Below are 15601 nucleotides of genomic sequence, written 5' to 3'. Positions count from 1 at the left end.
AAGATCAAGAAGCTCCTTGGTTACAAAACTCTTGGTGCAAAGACACAGCAGCTTCTACAGAGAATATGATGAACTAAGGCAATTGTCTCCGGTCACAATTTGCATGCACAATGACTTTGCATCAAGTTGCATAACCTTGCATCACCTTTGACGGCCCTTAAAATAATCCTTATATATATCTAGTATAGTGAGAAAAGAAACCCTACACAAATTACTTGGATATGCGTGAAAAACAGATCTGGAAGTCTGAATTTTGTAATTCTCGATAGATATTGTTTTTGTCAAGCAACTGTTGAGATTCCTTATTAAACCTTGATAGATATTATTTTCGAGCTTTAATGAACAGCACTTCTTCACTTGTTTCTTGGACAGACTTGCATGGTTTCAATACTAGACTTGAACTCTTGTTCCTTGAAGTACTAAACACATCCTAGATCTACCCAATTACAAGTAAAGTGTGTTTTGTCAAAGGATTAGCCAATTTACAATAACATATGCTCTAACAAGTTCCACATATGTCCTAACAATCTTCCCCTTTGGCAATTCGTGACAAAACCACAACAAACAAATGAAGTATGAGAGAAGTCATAAATCACTAAACTCATAATCACTTGTTGAATACAATAAAATCTAATCCTAGCACAAACTCTTGAAAAACTTTGCAAGAAGAGAGTTCATGGCATGATAGATTTTGACAACCTGTCTTTCTGAAACACTTTAAACAAAACTCATCAAAGCACCTTAGTGTAAAACAGAAATAAAGGATTGCATACAAAAAAGAAACATGTATATAAAGAGAGAAAAGAAACAACACATGGAGAGATAAGTGAATTATAACAACATCATCATATATATAAAAGAGAAATAAGTACAATGTATGTTATCAAATAATGGTCGCAAGACTGGTGTACAAAAGGATAATGTAACTACAAAAAAAGAAAAGAAAAGTACATAAATCCTCACTATATCCCTCAAAAACAAAGACACTCCCCTTATAAAAAATTTCCTATGCTAACTCCCCCCCCCCCCTAAATACAGGATTACTCTCATTTCAAAACTACTCCCCCTTTTTGTCACGAATGACAAAGGGTAAGTCACTGAGAAGTCGTCATCTCCTCATCATTGGAAGAGCTAGCATCCTCATCCTCCTCCTCATCATCATTAGAACCATCATTAGCATCCTCATCCTCAAAAGCCTGTGGAGAAGGGGAAGGAGATGGAGACATGGTGAAGCCACCCATGCGAGCCTATCATCGTGCGATATGACTAACACGAGTATTCACTTGATACAACTCAGTAGTGAGTGTATCATGGAGAGCATCCATGCGCTCAAGTTGCGCCATGACAGCCTCAAGCGTCACACCACCCGCTGAAGAAGAGGAAGGAGAGAAGGTGGTTGGAACAAAAGGGGCTGGAGGAGTCATCGTCTTGGTCCGTGGCCGCTTTAGTCGAAGCTATACCTCACTCCGTTGAACAGACGCCGCATTAATGGCACCCATGACAGTAAAGAGAGGAGAATCAGGGATAGAGATAGAAAAATGATGAATGATCTGCATGATATCCGAAGGGAAAATAAGCTTATCATTAGTCATCGTATCTCTATAGAGATCGATGAGAGAGAGAATGAAGTGAGAAGGAAAGTCTATAGAGTGGTCCTCAATGAGGGATAGCAAAAAGCAAGCACAGGCTCGGTAATGGAGTTATAGTGAGACAAGGGACGGAAAACAAATGTCATCACCATGTTAAGGAACCTCGAACCTTTTGCAAAACCTAAGCATGAGGTGTTTTAGCGCTCACCCCATGAAGAATGTGTCTCACAGAAAAGAGACAGAAGTTCGTCTTCAGACACAATCCTCAGACATGAACACGCAGGGTAATTTGGATGTGATACTTGCGAAACGTGTAGTATCTCGGAAACAATCTCCGAAGTGACTACGATACTAGTACCTCGAACTTACGTAATAAACCGAGGTATAGAGGAATAGAGGTATTGGAGTAGAACTCCTTTATGATCACAGTGGGACAACTTACGGGTATATCATATAGAGATTCCCATCCTCGACTGTGAATGGCAGTGGGTAGAGTAGTATCGGAAAAGTCCGATAGAATCACGCGGCATTCCGAATGAATGCCACGTTTGGAGAAGTTCTTCAAGAAGTCTTGACAGACCTTCTCATCACGAAACTGAACGTGAAGAGGAGTAGGATTAGAGGAAGATGCCTCGGAACAAAGAGGGTTCCGAGACGGAGTGGATTTGCGCTTGGGTGTCATGCACTGACTATCCGAGAGAAAGAGAGAGGGAGACAAATAGAAAAGCACCATCATAACAGAGTACCAAAAGATAGAAAAGAAAGGGTACGTATGCATGAAAAATGCATGAACTTGTGATATGCAAAAAAAATTGCATCATGGGTTCAATCCAATCCAAACCTATCAGCACACAATTTTCAACATATAAACACACATCTAAATGCATGAAACATTTTGAAAATGCAAATGGAATGCAATGCATAATCATTTAGCATAAAAAACACAACACCTAACCCAAAATTTTTTACAAAAACTCAAAGATTTTCAAAAACCCCAAAAAAATTCACAAAAACCCAAAACCTAGGTCTAAACACATGAAATGCATGAAGAATGAAGGATGAGAGAAGCATACCAAGGGAGAAATGCTCAAACTAGGCTGAAATCCAAGTGGGTAGGAGGTTTTGAGTGAGATAAGGGTGTTTGGGAGGTAAAAAGATAGTTTCTGTTAAGAGAGAATGAGAGAAATGAAAACTGATTTTGCCCTGAAGCTATTTAAAGCAATCGCAACTTGATGGATTGAGGATCTGTCAAGATTTGTCGAGGTGCTGTCGAGAATCTGTCGACGGCAAAAATACCTCAATGGATCGAACAGCTTTCGAGCAGCTATTGGCCAGACAAAAACTTTCTCAATGGATCGAGAATCTGTCGAGAAGTTATCAAGACAAATTCCAAATAGCTCGATGGATTGAAGATGTGATAAGATCTATCGAGAAAAGAAGTCCAAAGGTCTCGATAGATAGCTATCTGTCGAGGATTTGTCGAGAAGCTGTCGAGCTAGATAAAAGGCAGTTTTTCAAAGAGAGGAAAAACACACAGAAATGAATGCAATCAAGCAAACTACTCAACCAAAGATCCAAACAACATTTTAAGCTTTTAAAAACATCTCTCAACAAGAAAAATGCAAAGCATTCATAGATCCAAAACACACACACACACTAAACAAGTCTAACCAATTTTATATTTCAAAAACAAGTCAAGATAATTTAGTGAGTACACATTAACACATGTATCCCTTGCGATGGCCAAATCACATTGTACCTACACATGTATCAAAAGTAGCAAAGAATTTGCGTGTTGTGTGTGAAAACATCATGAGAATGCATAAGTGTCTCAAGTTAGAAAGATTTGGGATACGAGAATATCAATTTTAACTCACACATAATTATAACTGCTCGATAGGGACTATCACCTACGAGGTACATCCTATAACTCTCACATCTTCTAGAAACACGCTTGCAACCATATTTAAAAGCATTTTGATTCTTTTTGCTTTTATTTTTCTTTGCATATTTTTCTTTTTGAGCATATTATGCATGGGCATATAAGAGATAGAGAAGAAATACTCAATTATGATAAGTTTCAAACATCACAATTTTGCTACGCCAAAGCATGCAAATGTTATTCATGATTGGCGGGCTTTAGTGGTGAGATGATTATTTATGCCTTTCTCTTAGGATTTTTTAATCATTCCCATCAAAAGAGTGGTATGAGTGTTAAGTATAAGAGATTACTTAATCGTACTCATCACAAACACGAGTCACAAAACTTACTTGTTTAATTGTGCATTGAGATGCTCACCTAAGCTACAAAAGATACAAAGTTTAGAAAATTTTGTTTCAACGGCCATCCAAGGTATACAAGTACCAATGTACACAAAACACACACTGTTTTTTGTATTTTTCTGATTTTTCAATTTTTTTATATTTTTATGAAAACAAAATAAAGAAAAACCAAAAACAAACAAACACATGTTAAATAAAATATAGCATAAAACTAGACTGACTCAAAAACAAGAAAGCAAAACATACAAGCAATGCATAAACAAAAAGAGGGAGAGAGGGAGAGAGAGAAAAAAAGTGACTAAATCACTTTGAGCCTTTTTCCTTCCACACCTTGGAAGAACATTTTCGTTGAGCAAACCTTTGATCTAGCGATGAGGGGGAAGAATTGAAATCATTCAAGTTCGAAAAGAACATGAAGGCCTTAAGAAGATCTCCAAGAGGAGCAAAAGATGATGGAAATTGATTCTAGTTTCCAGATGAGATCATATTGTTGCTCTATTGAGTGGGTAACCACTTGTAGCAATTTGGACAAGTATGCCTTGAAGCTCTACAGTGATGACAGAGATGCTGCTTATTCTATTTATACTTTTGGTTATTACCCTTCTTAGTCCTAGGGTTTCTAGTCTCTTTCTTTTCAAGTTTAGGGGGTGCTCCTAAAATTGATTTGCCCTTGTCTACGTTCTCACTAGCTATATCAGTTTTACATTCATTATTCTCAGAATTAACATCATTAGCAGGTGAGACAAACATAGTAGTACTAGAAGAGGCAATATTAGAAGAAGAAAAATCATACCCCAAACCGGTTCTATCAAAAGCAGATTTTTGAAAGCTAAGCATTTCATCAAGTTTTGCACTAGAAGTCCTCTCTAGTTGAACTCTGACTTGAAACAGCTCCGTTTCAAGCTTCTTGGTCCTTTTAGCCAAGAAATTGTTCTTAAACCATAATGCTTCGTTGGTTTGATTAGCTTCGTCAAACTTTGTGGAGAGCTCCTCTCGATCTAGCTCAACATCACTCAACTTCTTGGTGGCCAGCCTATATAGTTTCTCATGCTTCTCAGAAATTTTGTACAATTTTTCATAGGCTATATGGATATCATCTTAATCGTCCATTTTCTCAAACTTAAAGTCCACCAAGTCCTCTTCATCATCTATTGTTTCTGAAACCCCATCTGTAGGATCAACTGTAGCAGTGAAGGCATTCAAGATTCCCTCGTCATCATTGTCATTTGAATCATCCTCAGGCTCGATGTAGCAACAAGGGCCTTACTTTTCCCAATAGTCTTGAGATAAGTTGGACATTCTTGTTTCATATGTCCAAAACCTTGACATCCAAAGCACTTTGGTCCAAAGGGAATAGTGTACTGACCGCCTTCCGTAGCATCCTTCTTCCCTCTATCTTGGTTCTTGAATTGTGAAGAACTAGATTGCTTTTGATCCTTGTCAAATCCTTTTGCATTGGCATTCTTCATAAATTTCTTAAATTTCCTGGTGATGTAGGATTTCATCTTGTAATCTTCATCATCAGAGGATTCATCTATATCACTGCTTTTGGCCTTCAGTGCCATGCTATTACTCTTGCTTGATTTCCCAATCCTAGTCAAACCCAATTCATTGGTTTACAAGTTGCCAATCAACTTTATCAAAGGAATTTTGTCAATATCCTTTGATTCCTCAATGGTGGTAATCTTGGCATGGAATCTCCGATAGAGATCTAAGCACCTTTCTTACAACCTTGGGTTTGGGAATGGTTTCCCCAAGATTAAAGGTGAAGTTGACTATATCCTTTAGCTTGGCATAGAACTCATCAACGACTCATCCTCCTCCATATTAATTTCTTTAAAACTAGTGGTAAACCTTTGAAGCTTTGAATCCTTGACAGCCTTAGTCCCTTCATAGGTTGTTTGGAGGATAGTCCATGCTTCCTTAGCAGTTTCTGTAGAGGATATCTTCTTGAACTCCTCATTGGTGACCGATCTGAATAAAGCATTTAATGCTCTGCTATTGAAGTTTGCCGCTTTAATCTTAGATCATCCCAATCAGCTGGCTCTTCCTTTAGCTTAGATCAGTCAATCTCCACAGCTTGCCGAACCTTCTCATCTAAGGACTGCAAGAAAGCTCTCATGCGTACTTTCCAGTATGTATAGTTAGTGCCATCAAATAAAGAAGGTATAATTAAAGATTGTCCTCTATCTATGACAAATAGGGGTCAATGGGTCATACTGTAAAGATTAGTCATTATCAGAGTGTGCCTGCTCTAGTACCACTTGATAGGCCAAGAATGTATTGACCCCTTTGGTAAATTAATCAATTAATTAGCCAAGTGAATTAATTAGATTCAATTACATGCAATAAACGTGGTAGCACAAACAAATCACCAACTAAGTTAAATGCAATGAAAAATAAATTTGATATAAGTGATTTGTTTACAAATGGGGAAAACCACTAAGGCAAAACCCCATCGGGTGAATTTAAGGTCATCACTCCCGAGAATCCATTATTATCAAAACAAGCTATTACAAGTAAAAGGAATCTCAGTACCCAATACCATCCTACAGTTGAACCCTTACCCCAATACCTAATTGGACTTGTAATGTAATGACAATCTCTCATTTCAATGCACGGCTTCTAGTACGTGACTAACTAATCAATGCACGGATCCAAGTATGTGACTAACACACCAACTTGAGGAAGATGTTGGTTGCAAAGTTTTTCAGTTCATCCAAACGATAAAGATCAATAAGGTCCTTGGTTACAAAACCCTCGGCGCAAAGACACAACAACTTCTACAAAGAATATGATGAACTAGGGCAATTTTCTCCGGTCACAATTTGCATGCACAATGACTTTTCATCAAGTTGCATAACCTTGCATCACCTTTAACGATTCTTAAAATAATCCTTATATATGTCTAGGGTTGTGAAAAAAGAAACTCTACACAAATAACTTAGATATGCTTGAAAAACAGATCTGAAAATCTGAATTTCGTAATTCTAGACAAATACTGTTTCTATCGAGCAGCTGCCGAGATTCCTTATTGATAGGCCAAAAACGAATTGACCCCTTGTGATGAATTAATTGATTAATTAGCCAAGTTTATTAATTAATCAAATTAACATGCAAACGCGTGGTAGCACAAACAAATCACCAATAAACTAAAGTATGCAGCGGAAAATAAATTGACACGGTAATTTGTTTATGAAAGGGAAAAACCAACACGATAAAAACCCCATCGGGTGATTTTAAGGTCACCACTTCCGAGAATCCACTATTATCACAACAAGCGGTTACAAGTAAAGGAATCTCAGTACCTTATATCAACCTACAGTTGAACCCTTACCCCAATACCCAATTGGACTTGTTCTGTAGTAACAATCTTTTCTTGTAATGCACGGCTCTCAATACGTGACTAACCAATTGCGTGGATCCCAGTACGCGACTTCATTCACCAACTAGAGAAGGTTGTTGGCTGCAAAGTTCTTTAGTTCATCACATGATGAAGATCGAGAAGCTCCTTGGTTACAAAACCCTACGATGCACAAACATAGCAGCTTCTACACAAGAAAGATGAATTAGGGCAAATTCTATCTTCGGTCACAATTTGCTTGAACAAACCTTTCTCAACACTTGTACAACTTGTTCCACCTTTGACGGCTCTTAAAATAATCCTTTTATATGTTTAGGGTTGTGAGAAAAGAAAACTCAAACATACAATCACGGATTGGATGAAAAACAGAACTTCATAACCTCGACAGATGCCTATCTGTCGAGCCACGGGCTTGAACAGTTCTACAAGTCTTGATAGATGCTAGCTGTGGAGATAGCTGTCAAGTTTTAATGACCAGCACTTTTCACACTTGAATCTTGGACATATTTGCATAGCTTTAACATTTGAACTTGAAACAAGGTTTCTTGAAGTATTAAACACATCCTAGATCTACCCAAATACAAGTAAAGTGTGTTTTGTCAAAGGATTAGCCAATTACATGAAATAGTGACATATTTTCCTAACAAGTAAATCACATATGTCCTAACACTTATTAAAACTTGATAGATATTATCTATCGAGCTATCTGTCGAGTTTTGATGAACAACACTTCTTCACTTGTTTCTTGGATAGACTTGCATGGCTTCAATACTAGACTTGAACTCTTGTTCCTTGAAGTACTAAACCCATCCTAAATCTACCCAATTACAAGTAAAGTGCGTTTTGTCAAAAGATTAGCCAATTTACAATAACATATGTTTTAACGAGTTCCACATATGTCCTAACAATATTTACTCCTTTCATCCCAATTTGTTATTTAATTCAACCATTACTCCAAAATAAAGGAGAAAGAATATGTATACCTTTCCAATTGGACTCCAAAGCAAATTGTAAAATGACAGCTTTATTTTTTATTTTTTTCTCATGTATGCCACATTCCATATGATACATATGTACCCATTCTTTTTAGAGATACTTTAATTAATGTTAGCTTCGTGAGGAGTTTCTTTTTTTCTCATACTATAAGGCAACGTAATGTTGTTGCACATGCTTTAGCCTAAAAAGCAAGGCTTTTTTTTTCTTTATTAGTTTGGATACTTATCCATCAGGCGTTGATGCTTTTCTTTTTGCTGATTTTCCAGCTTCTTAATAAAATTTCAAGCGTGGTCTTTTTCCTCTCAAAAAAAAAAAAAAAACACTAAACACATAAAGAAACAGAAAAATTTGTGTCTTGTGACTTCTTTTGTTATTCTTTTAATGATAAAATGATAAAATTACCTTAATAGAGACGTGGAACACCATGAACTTCTTCTGGCATATGCTTATGCAAATTTGCAATAGTACTTAAATTTTAAAATTAGTATACATTTTTTTTAATTAAGATATAAATATGTGGATGAGTTTAAAATTGATCAATACCAAAATATAATTGATCGAATGCTCTACATCATATCATCAAGAATATATCATATTTACTTTTTTTTCACTTGAGCTGGATTAATACATAATATTGCATACTAAACCAAATTAAACAACTTCACCACCACCAAAATAAATAAGGACAATGAAGTGCTAATTTTTTTTTCTTTGTTGTATATCTGATGCTCTGCACAAAACCTGATATTTCTCTTTTGCTACAAAGGACATAAGTTTTTGTTCAACATAGACACTTATAGCAAAGGATATTCATACCAGCTAGTTCATGAGAATATCATCAACCCCAATTATTATTAGCATTTGAGAATACCAATAGTTATTCAAATTCAATTTCTATTAGAAATTAGTACAATTTAATTTCCATCAGACTATATATTCATGTTGGAACATATATTGAGTTCATAAAAATTGAGCAAATCCACCTTAAATAGAGGCCCAAGAAGGCCAAAATCTAGAACTTCTAATATGTAACTGCCAATTTTTGTGGGATTCACCATGCTAAAGAACTTAATAACATATCACCAGTAAATTTTAATTATTTCAAGTGAGTTGCAATACAAATTCTAGTCACCAACAGCGGTGAGTTGCAATACGAATTTCTGGTAATTCACGCCACGCTTGAGTTATACTAATGCAACAACAATACAAATTCTCAATGTCAACGATACTCTACATGAACTGTTCAGCCTTTCTCATTAAACAATAGCTACATAAATTGTTCAGCCTCTCTCAATTGTAGTTTCTACTTCAGTAGACAATTCTTTTCCAATGTCAAGGATACTCTACATATCATCCACTTTAGAGCCAAATATTCTTTTGGTTACCTAAACCATTCGGCCAACAATGGAATCTCCTTCCAAAGCTAGAGACGTGTAATCGCTTTATTTATATCCATGTGATGGCCAAGAGTACAATCAAAGCTAATAGAAGGAATTTTAAATCGATTCAAGTGATGAAGGAGGGATTCACTTAAATGAGGAGATTAAGAAAAAAGGAAAAGTATCATGTTTTGAGTATAGTATTGGATTTTAAACTCTATAATTCAATTTGCTAACTACTAAAACACCTTAGCAAATTGAATTTCTCCAGGCATGGATTACACCATTCAATTGAATTTTTGCAAGCACGAATACTACTAAAATTCTATTATTAAATTTTCTAACTACTAAAACTCTATCACACTGATTATACAATATACACCAATAATGTTACCGTCTCAAACATTTAAATAAATAAATAAAAACCCAAATCAATTTTAAACATAGAAACAAACAATCATATATTAGTACAAATACCCAACCTAAATACATAAAAACCCATATATGACCCACAACACAAAAGAGGTAGTAACAAAAAAATAAAATAATAAAATAATAAAAAACATCAATAAAAAGAACAATACTATTAATCTAATCCTTACATTGAACTATTATGTAGGGCAGTCACAAGAATAGAGGTCAAGAGCAACTAGGATTTAGAGATATCTGAACTAAATCATCCAACTTTTCAATATTAATATAGTGTGAGGAGAGGAAGAGATAAAGGACTTAGAAAGCCAAAGTTTGGCATTAGGAAGCTGAAGGGTTGCCGTTTGAGATTGTAACCATGGAACACAAAAAGTTGCTATCTAAAATTGTAACTGTGTAAGAGATAAAGTTGGGAAGTATTTTCTTTTTTATTAGTATTTTTAAATTTAGGAAAACTATTTTTAAATTGTATTAATATATGTGAAGAGAGAAAGAGATAAAGGAGTTAGAAAGCCAAAGTCTGGCGTTAGGAAGCTGAAGGGTTGCCGTTTGAGATTGTAACCATGGAATACAAAGGGTTGCCCTTTGAAATTGTAACTATGGAACACAAAAGGTTGTAGTCTAAAATTGTAACCGTATAAGAGATAGGGTTGGGAATTGTTTTCTTTTTATTAGTATTTTTAAATTTAGGAAAACTATTTTTAAATTATAGGACAAATTCAAGAAAGAAAATTGTAATGACATGGCTATTAATGTGGCTCAACCTAAGCGTAGCAAATTAAATGTTACGCTTCAGTTTTTAGTAATATATAGATTTGCCTCACTTTTGAATTCCTTGACAAAAGTAACAGTGAAAGGAGTCATTGTCTAGTTACCATAGCAGTTGTTCTAACTACAAATTTGCAAACAAGTGGTACGTTTTGGCATCAAGACCTATCTGACGAATTGAGGATATTGCTCCCAACACACCCAATGCTGAAAAGATTGTGGCAATCAATGTGTTAGCCCAAAACATTAGGCCATGCTTGGAGGGCTTGAAAGTCACGTTGTAGAAGACCATGGGCAAAACAAAGTCAAGAGGTATGCATCCAAATGCTCCAATCACTGCATTGATATCTCCAAAGAAGGGAAACATGGCAGCTATAGTTGTGGCTATAACAACTGATAGTGACCGAAAAACCAACCTTGGTACGACATTACGAAATGCAAACTGATCAATCTTTGCATCTGCAAAATTCCGCTCAAGCACTTCATTTGTTGGTTGTAAGTACGCCTGCAATAGGCTAGGAAGTTTAATCAAATCAAGATGTGACACAAGACACGGGTAATGTAAAAATAGTAGTATGTTCTTATCGATTGACCTTAAATTTGACACACGTAATATAAACCATGCCCTTTCATCAATTGAGTTGTGCTTATCAGTCAGTTTATTGATTCCATAACTAAATTAAAGGAGTTAGTAAACTTTAATTGGTTTTGATCAACTTTGGTGAGCTTTGTGATCTCATTTTGCAAGCAAACAATTTATTTGTGCTTTTCATCTGTGTTATGGACACTTATCGTAGTGAAACGAAGGCAGAATCTTTAGCTTAAGGGACAGTTGCTAAGTTCTAACCCATATCTATTCCAAAATCTTACTCATGTTAACTAGGCTTAGGACTTAGGCTACTCCTTTAGGCCTTCATTAACAAGCCCACATCTTGGTGGTGGGTGCCAAAACATCATTCGATTTCAAGGTAGGAAGAGACATGATGCAACCTTAGCCCCAAATAGATGTCTAATTCTCTTCACTGTTTACCGGTTGTACCTAGTTATAAGAGTATGACATTCTTACCAGAGTAACAGCTACTACTTGCAAGAGGGTGAAAACATTGGTCATTAAGAGAACCCAAGTAGGCAAAAGAGACTTCTCATCAACCATAAAATTGGCTAGAACTGTTCCCCTGGCCTGATTGCCAAATGCCCAATACCCAGAAATCGCCACACTGAAAAATGTAGATACTACAACAGCATAACACACACATAGTCCTTTGAACATTTTCCCCTTGACTGGAGGTGCAATAGTTGCCTGCAACCAAAATTGATTTGGGAAATTTAATTCTCTTCCAAACTCCTATGTATTGAATAAAATGAGAGTACAGATACCAAGTTTTTACATAACATGCCAATATATATATAAAATGTTACATTTTGAGTAGTAAATAGCCATTTAGATTAAACAAATCAGATGATTTAATATTTACTTAATTAAATATTGTTCGAAAACAATAGATTTTGTTACTTTCTTCTTGTTCTTACTTTTTTTACAAAACTAAACAGAAGAAAAAATTGGAATACCTGTATTTCAGGAATAATTCCATTCCCAAATGTGGTGGCAATAATTGAAATAGCATTAAAGGATCCAAAGACGCGATTTTGTGCACTTCCATTGATGGAGTAGTCTTTAGTAGGTGCATTCTTGGAATAACCTGCTAGACAATCCATTAAAGTACAGAGACTAGACTAAAGACACAAACTCCATAAAAATGGTTGTCATGTGATTTCTTACCAACGTATATGGAACCTGATGTGGCACAAGCGCTATAAGCAAGACAAAGGACTAGAGAAACAAGGTTGATATGCCTTAGGGAGTGGAAAGATGGAATTTGTGCCAAGACTAGCAGTAATACACCAAATATACTAACAAATTGATAGAGCTGCATGGTTCCCTTTGGACTAGAGAGTAGATAAATAGCCTAAAAGAAAAAGAAGGCATGAACTAGTAAATAGATTAATTCCATGGGGCGCAACTCACAAAAATTCAACATTGAAGAGTTTATGAAATGGCAATTGGTCTGGCATACCATCCTATAAATCCCTCATACATGATAATCAGATTAAAATGGCAATTTATCAGTAGGCCTATTGGCAAAAATGACAGACCAACCTTGAGGCTCTGCCCTCCAAGAAGAATACATGCAATGACTGCACCATAGCATAAACCAAATTGAATTGGACCTACAAAAAATCTGCCCCATCCTTGTCCTGTCAAATTAGTCCACTCACTAAACCCATCAGTTATACATGTATTTTGGCACATTTTGATGTCTAAGCATTATGAAGTAAATTCAACCCTGCAAGGGCAACTCAAGCCATTAAGGAGAATGAGCTTATTAGCTATACAAAAGTTGTAAGTGTCTGAAGAAACAGAACATGTAGTATGCTACCTACCTAATATATCTCTAGCCATGTCTCTGAACCTAAGTTGGCGCTGACCAAGCTGTGCATGGTGCTCTAAAACCAGTGAGAGAAGGTTATAGGAATAGAAGGTAACCAATGCAGCCACAATTAGGCACAAAACGCCAGCAAACCAGCCCATCAATGATAGTGCAAAGGGAAGACTTAGAAGTGCTGGTGCTACAATTGAAGTTGTCAAGTGATATCCACAGTGCAACCATGAACCTATTACAATTAATAAATTAGGTACTTCACCCAAATTAAGGAACAGAGATGCATCTTCATATGTATAGGAAACTCTTTCTAGCCATACCTCTAGACTTGAGCACAAATAAAGCTCCAGCATCAAGCTCCTTAGGGGTGTTTCCATCTTCCATTTGTCTTGCAGCTGCATTTACATTATCTGGAGGGATGGATCCCATCTCTCTCTCTGAATATTTGTGAGTTAACCTCTGCGTGTTCTAAGTTTTAACACCTATGTAATTGGAGATTCTAAATCCATGGATATTACTTGCATTTTTTTAAAATGTTTAATGAAAAAATTTATGACCACACATTTGGTACCACCAGGGATTTTTTTTTCAAAGGCTGAGGGGGGCCCGCCTTTGAAAAAAAATCCCATAGTATATATATTTATACAAAATGATAATGTCAAAAATCGTCGTAAGCTACACAGTCCTCACGTGCTCTAGACAAAACCTGCGAAATAGAAACAAAGAAGACCTTACAGAGAGTACCGGTGTGGTACCAGCCAAATACCCTCCAAAGGCTAAGTTAGAGATAATTTCTACAGCTCTAGAGTGCTAGAGCTGGGAGAATTACGCGTACCATGGTTTGTGAGGGATTTGGGGTTTTTATAGTGGTATAAAGCTGACCTCTGTTTCTTGATGGAGAAGCTATTTCCTTGTAGAGAAGATCATTTTTAGTGCTCATATATTGTGGGAGTTTTTTCCTTGTAGGGATTCCTTTAATTACGGTTGAGCGTGAGATGCAAGACATTTCCATATTAGGTTCCTTAGAGAACACTTAGGCCATGTAGGTGCCACGTGGCTTTGTACCCGTCTCCGGTCTCCCTCATGTACGTCCATCTAATTGGAATCTGTCCACTACAAAGAGCCCGACCGTCTTTTTACCTTTCCGTCCAAGACACGATTTCCTTCTATCAGTTCTTTGACTGTTAGGCCATTTAGACCGTCTCTTTTGGCAACATCCTCACTTATGACTAACTCTGTTAATTGGATCCGTCTGCCTTGGGAGTTATCCCTATCACAAAAAAAATTTACTTTTAGCTCTCAAATTTATATACTTAGCCTCCCTCCCTCAAAAACTTGACAAGTTGACCCCATAAATCTGAAAAATAGATAACAAGAAAAATCTTTAAAAAAAAAAAAACACATATCCTGATAATAAGAAAAATCTTTGGACAAATCATAAATTTGATCTAAACCAAAACAATAACAACAAATCAATTACAAATCCTAGCAAATCAAATCACAAAAACCCAATAACTTTTATCCAATTTCTCCATCTCATTTGAGAGCTCTATGCCCCTCTCAAATGACTCCACCTCATAGCCACATAAACAATTCTTATATCGCTAATCACTCCATCTACACACCAATTAATCACCAACATCTTGGATTAGTTGGTGTCTTTAACTCAACCAGTGGAAAAAATTTATCTATTTTTTGAATGGTAGAATTTTTTTGATTTTTAATGTTTTATTAACTTTGGGATACACTTGGCATGCATGTATAAATGGTAATACATGTGTGAAACAGCAACAATCTATTTTTTTGTGCCTTACCTAAACTGCCACCAAAGCATGTATGAGATTAGTCTATTGGTAATAAATTTTGTGACTTAACTAAATTAATGTAATGATAGGAAAAACTTTATTATTTACTTAGTTAAAGACTCAAAGTTAACGTCCATTATTATGTGATTGTTTAAAAGATCTCTTTTAATTTTTTTTTACTATTTTTTCAAACTTGCAATTTTTCAAAGGAAAAAATCTCAACCTTACCAAGACACCAATAATTGTCTTACCCTTTTTTTCGCTGAATATTAATGCATGATATTTATTAACCATTATTTTAGCTATTTTATTAATATAATGCTTGACATAGATTTGAACTTTTAACTATAGTTTTTTGTATTTTTTTTTTAAGAATCTTTTAACTATATATATATAGCATTATGAAGTTATTAGTTATAGAATTATGTGAAAAGAATACATAATTTTTTAAAATTTATAATGACAATAGAATAAAGAATCATACTAATCTTGGTCAGACCTTGAAAATATTATGACGTGCAAATTCACTTATAAAAATCTTGATTAT

At 35.6% G+C, this 15601-nt stretch overlaps 1 protein-coding gene across 2 annotated transcripts; it reads right to left on the bottom strand.

The window, feature by feature from the left end:
• Positions 1-10763: 10763 nt before the first annotated feature.
• Positions 10764-13739, bottom strand: LOC126722925 (GABA transporter 1-like). 2 transcript variants are annotated; one of them, XM_050426085.1, is made up of 7 exons: positions 13570-13739; positions 13251-13481; positions 12967-13064; positions 12589-12775; positions 12378-12508; positions 11875-12108; positions 10764-11313 (listed from the first exon to the last, which is right to left on the bottom strand). In XM_050426085.1, exons 1-7 carry the CDS (start codon positions 13676-13678, stop codon positions 10933-10935), a joined length of 1371 nt encoding a protein of 456 aa, XP_050282042.1. In that variant the 5' UTR covers positions 13679-13739; the 3' UTR covers positions 10764-10932. The 2 variants fall into 2 exon arrangements, with proteins under 2 accessions (XP_050282042.1, XP_050282043.1); XM_050426086.1 differs by lacking the exon at positions 13570-13739 and having other exon boundaries at positions 12967-13153; positions 13251-13396.
• Between the last annotated feature and the right edge of the window lie 1862 nt (positions 13740-15601).

This window comes from Quercus robur, chromosome 4, assembly GCF_932294415.1.
Source record: "Quercus robur chromosome 4, dhQueRobu3.1, whole genome shotgun sequence".
Taxonomy (NCBI): domain Eukaryota; kingdom Viridiplantae; phylum Streptophyta; class Magnoliopsida; order Fagales; family Fagaceae; genus Quercus; species Quercus robur.
This window is presented reverse-complemented; position numbering and strand designations above follow the sequence as displayed.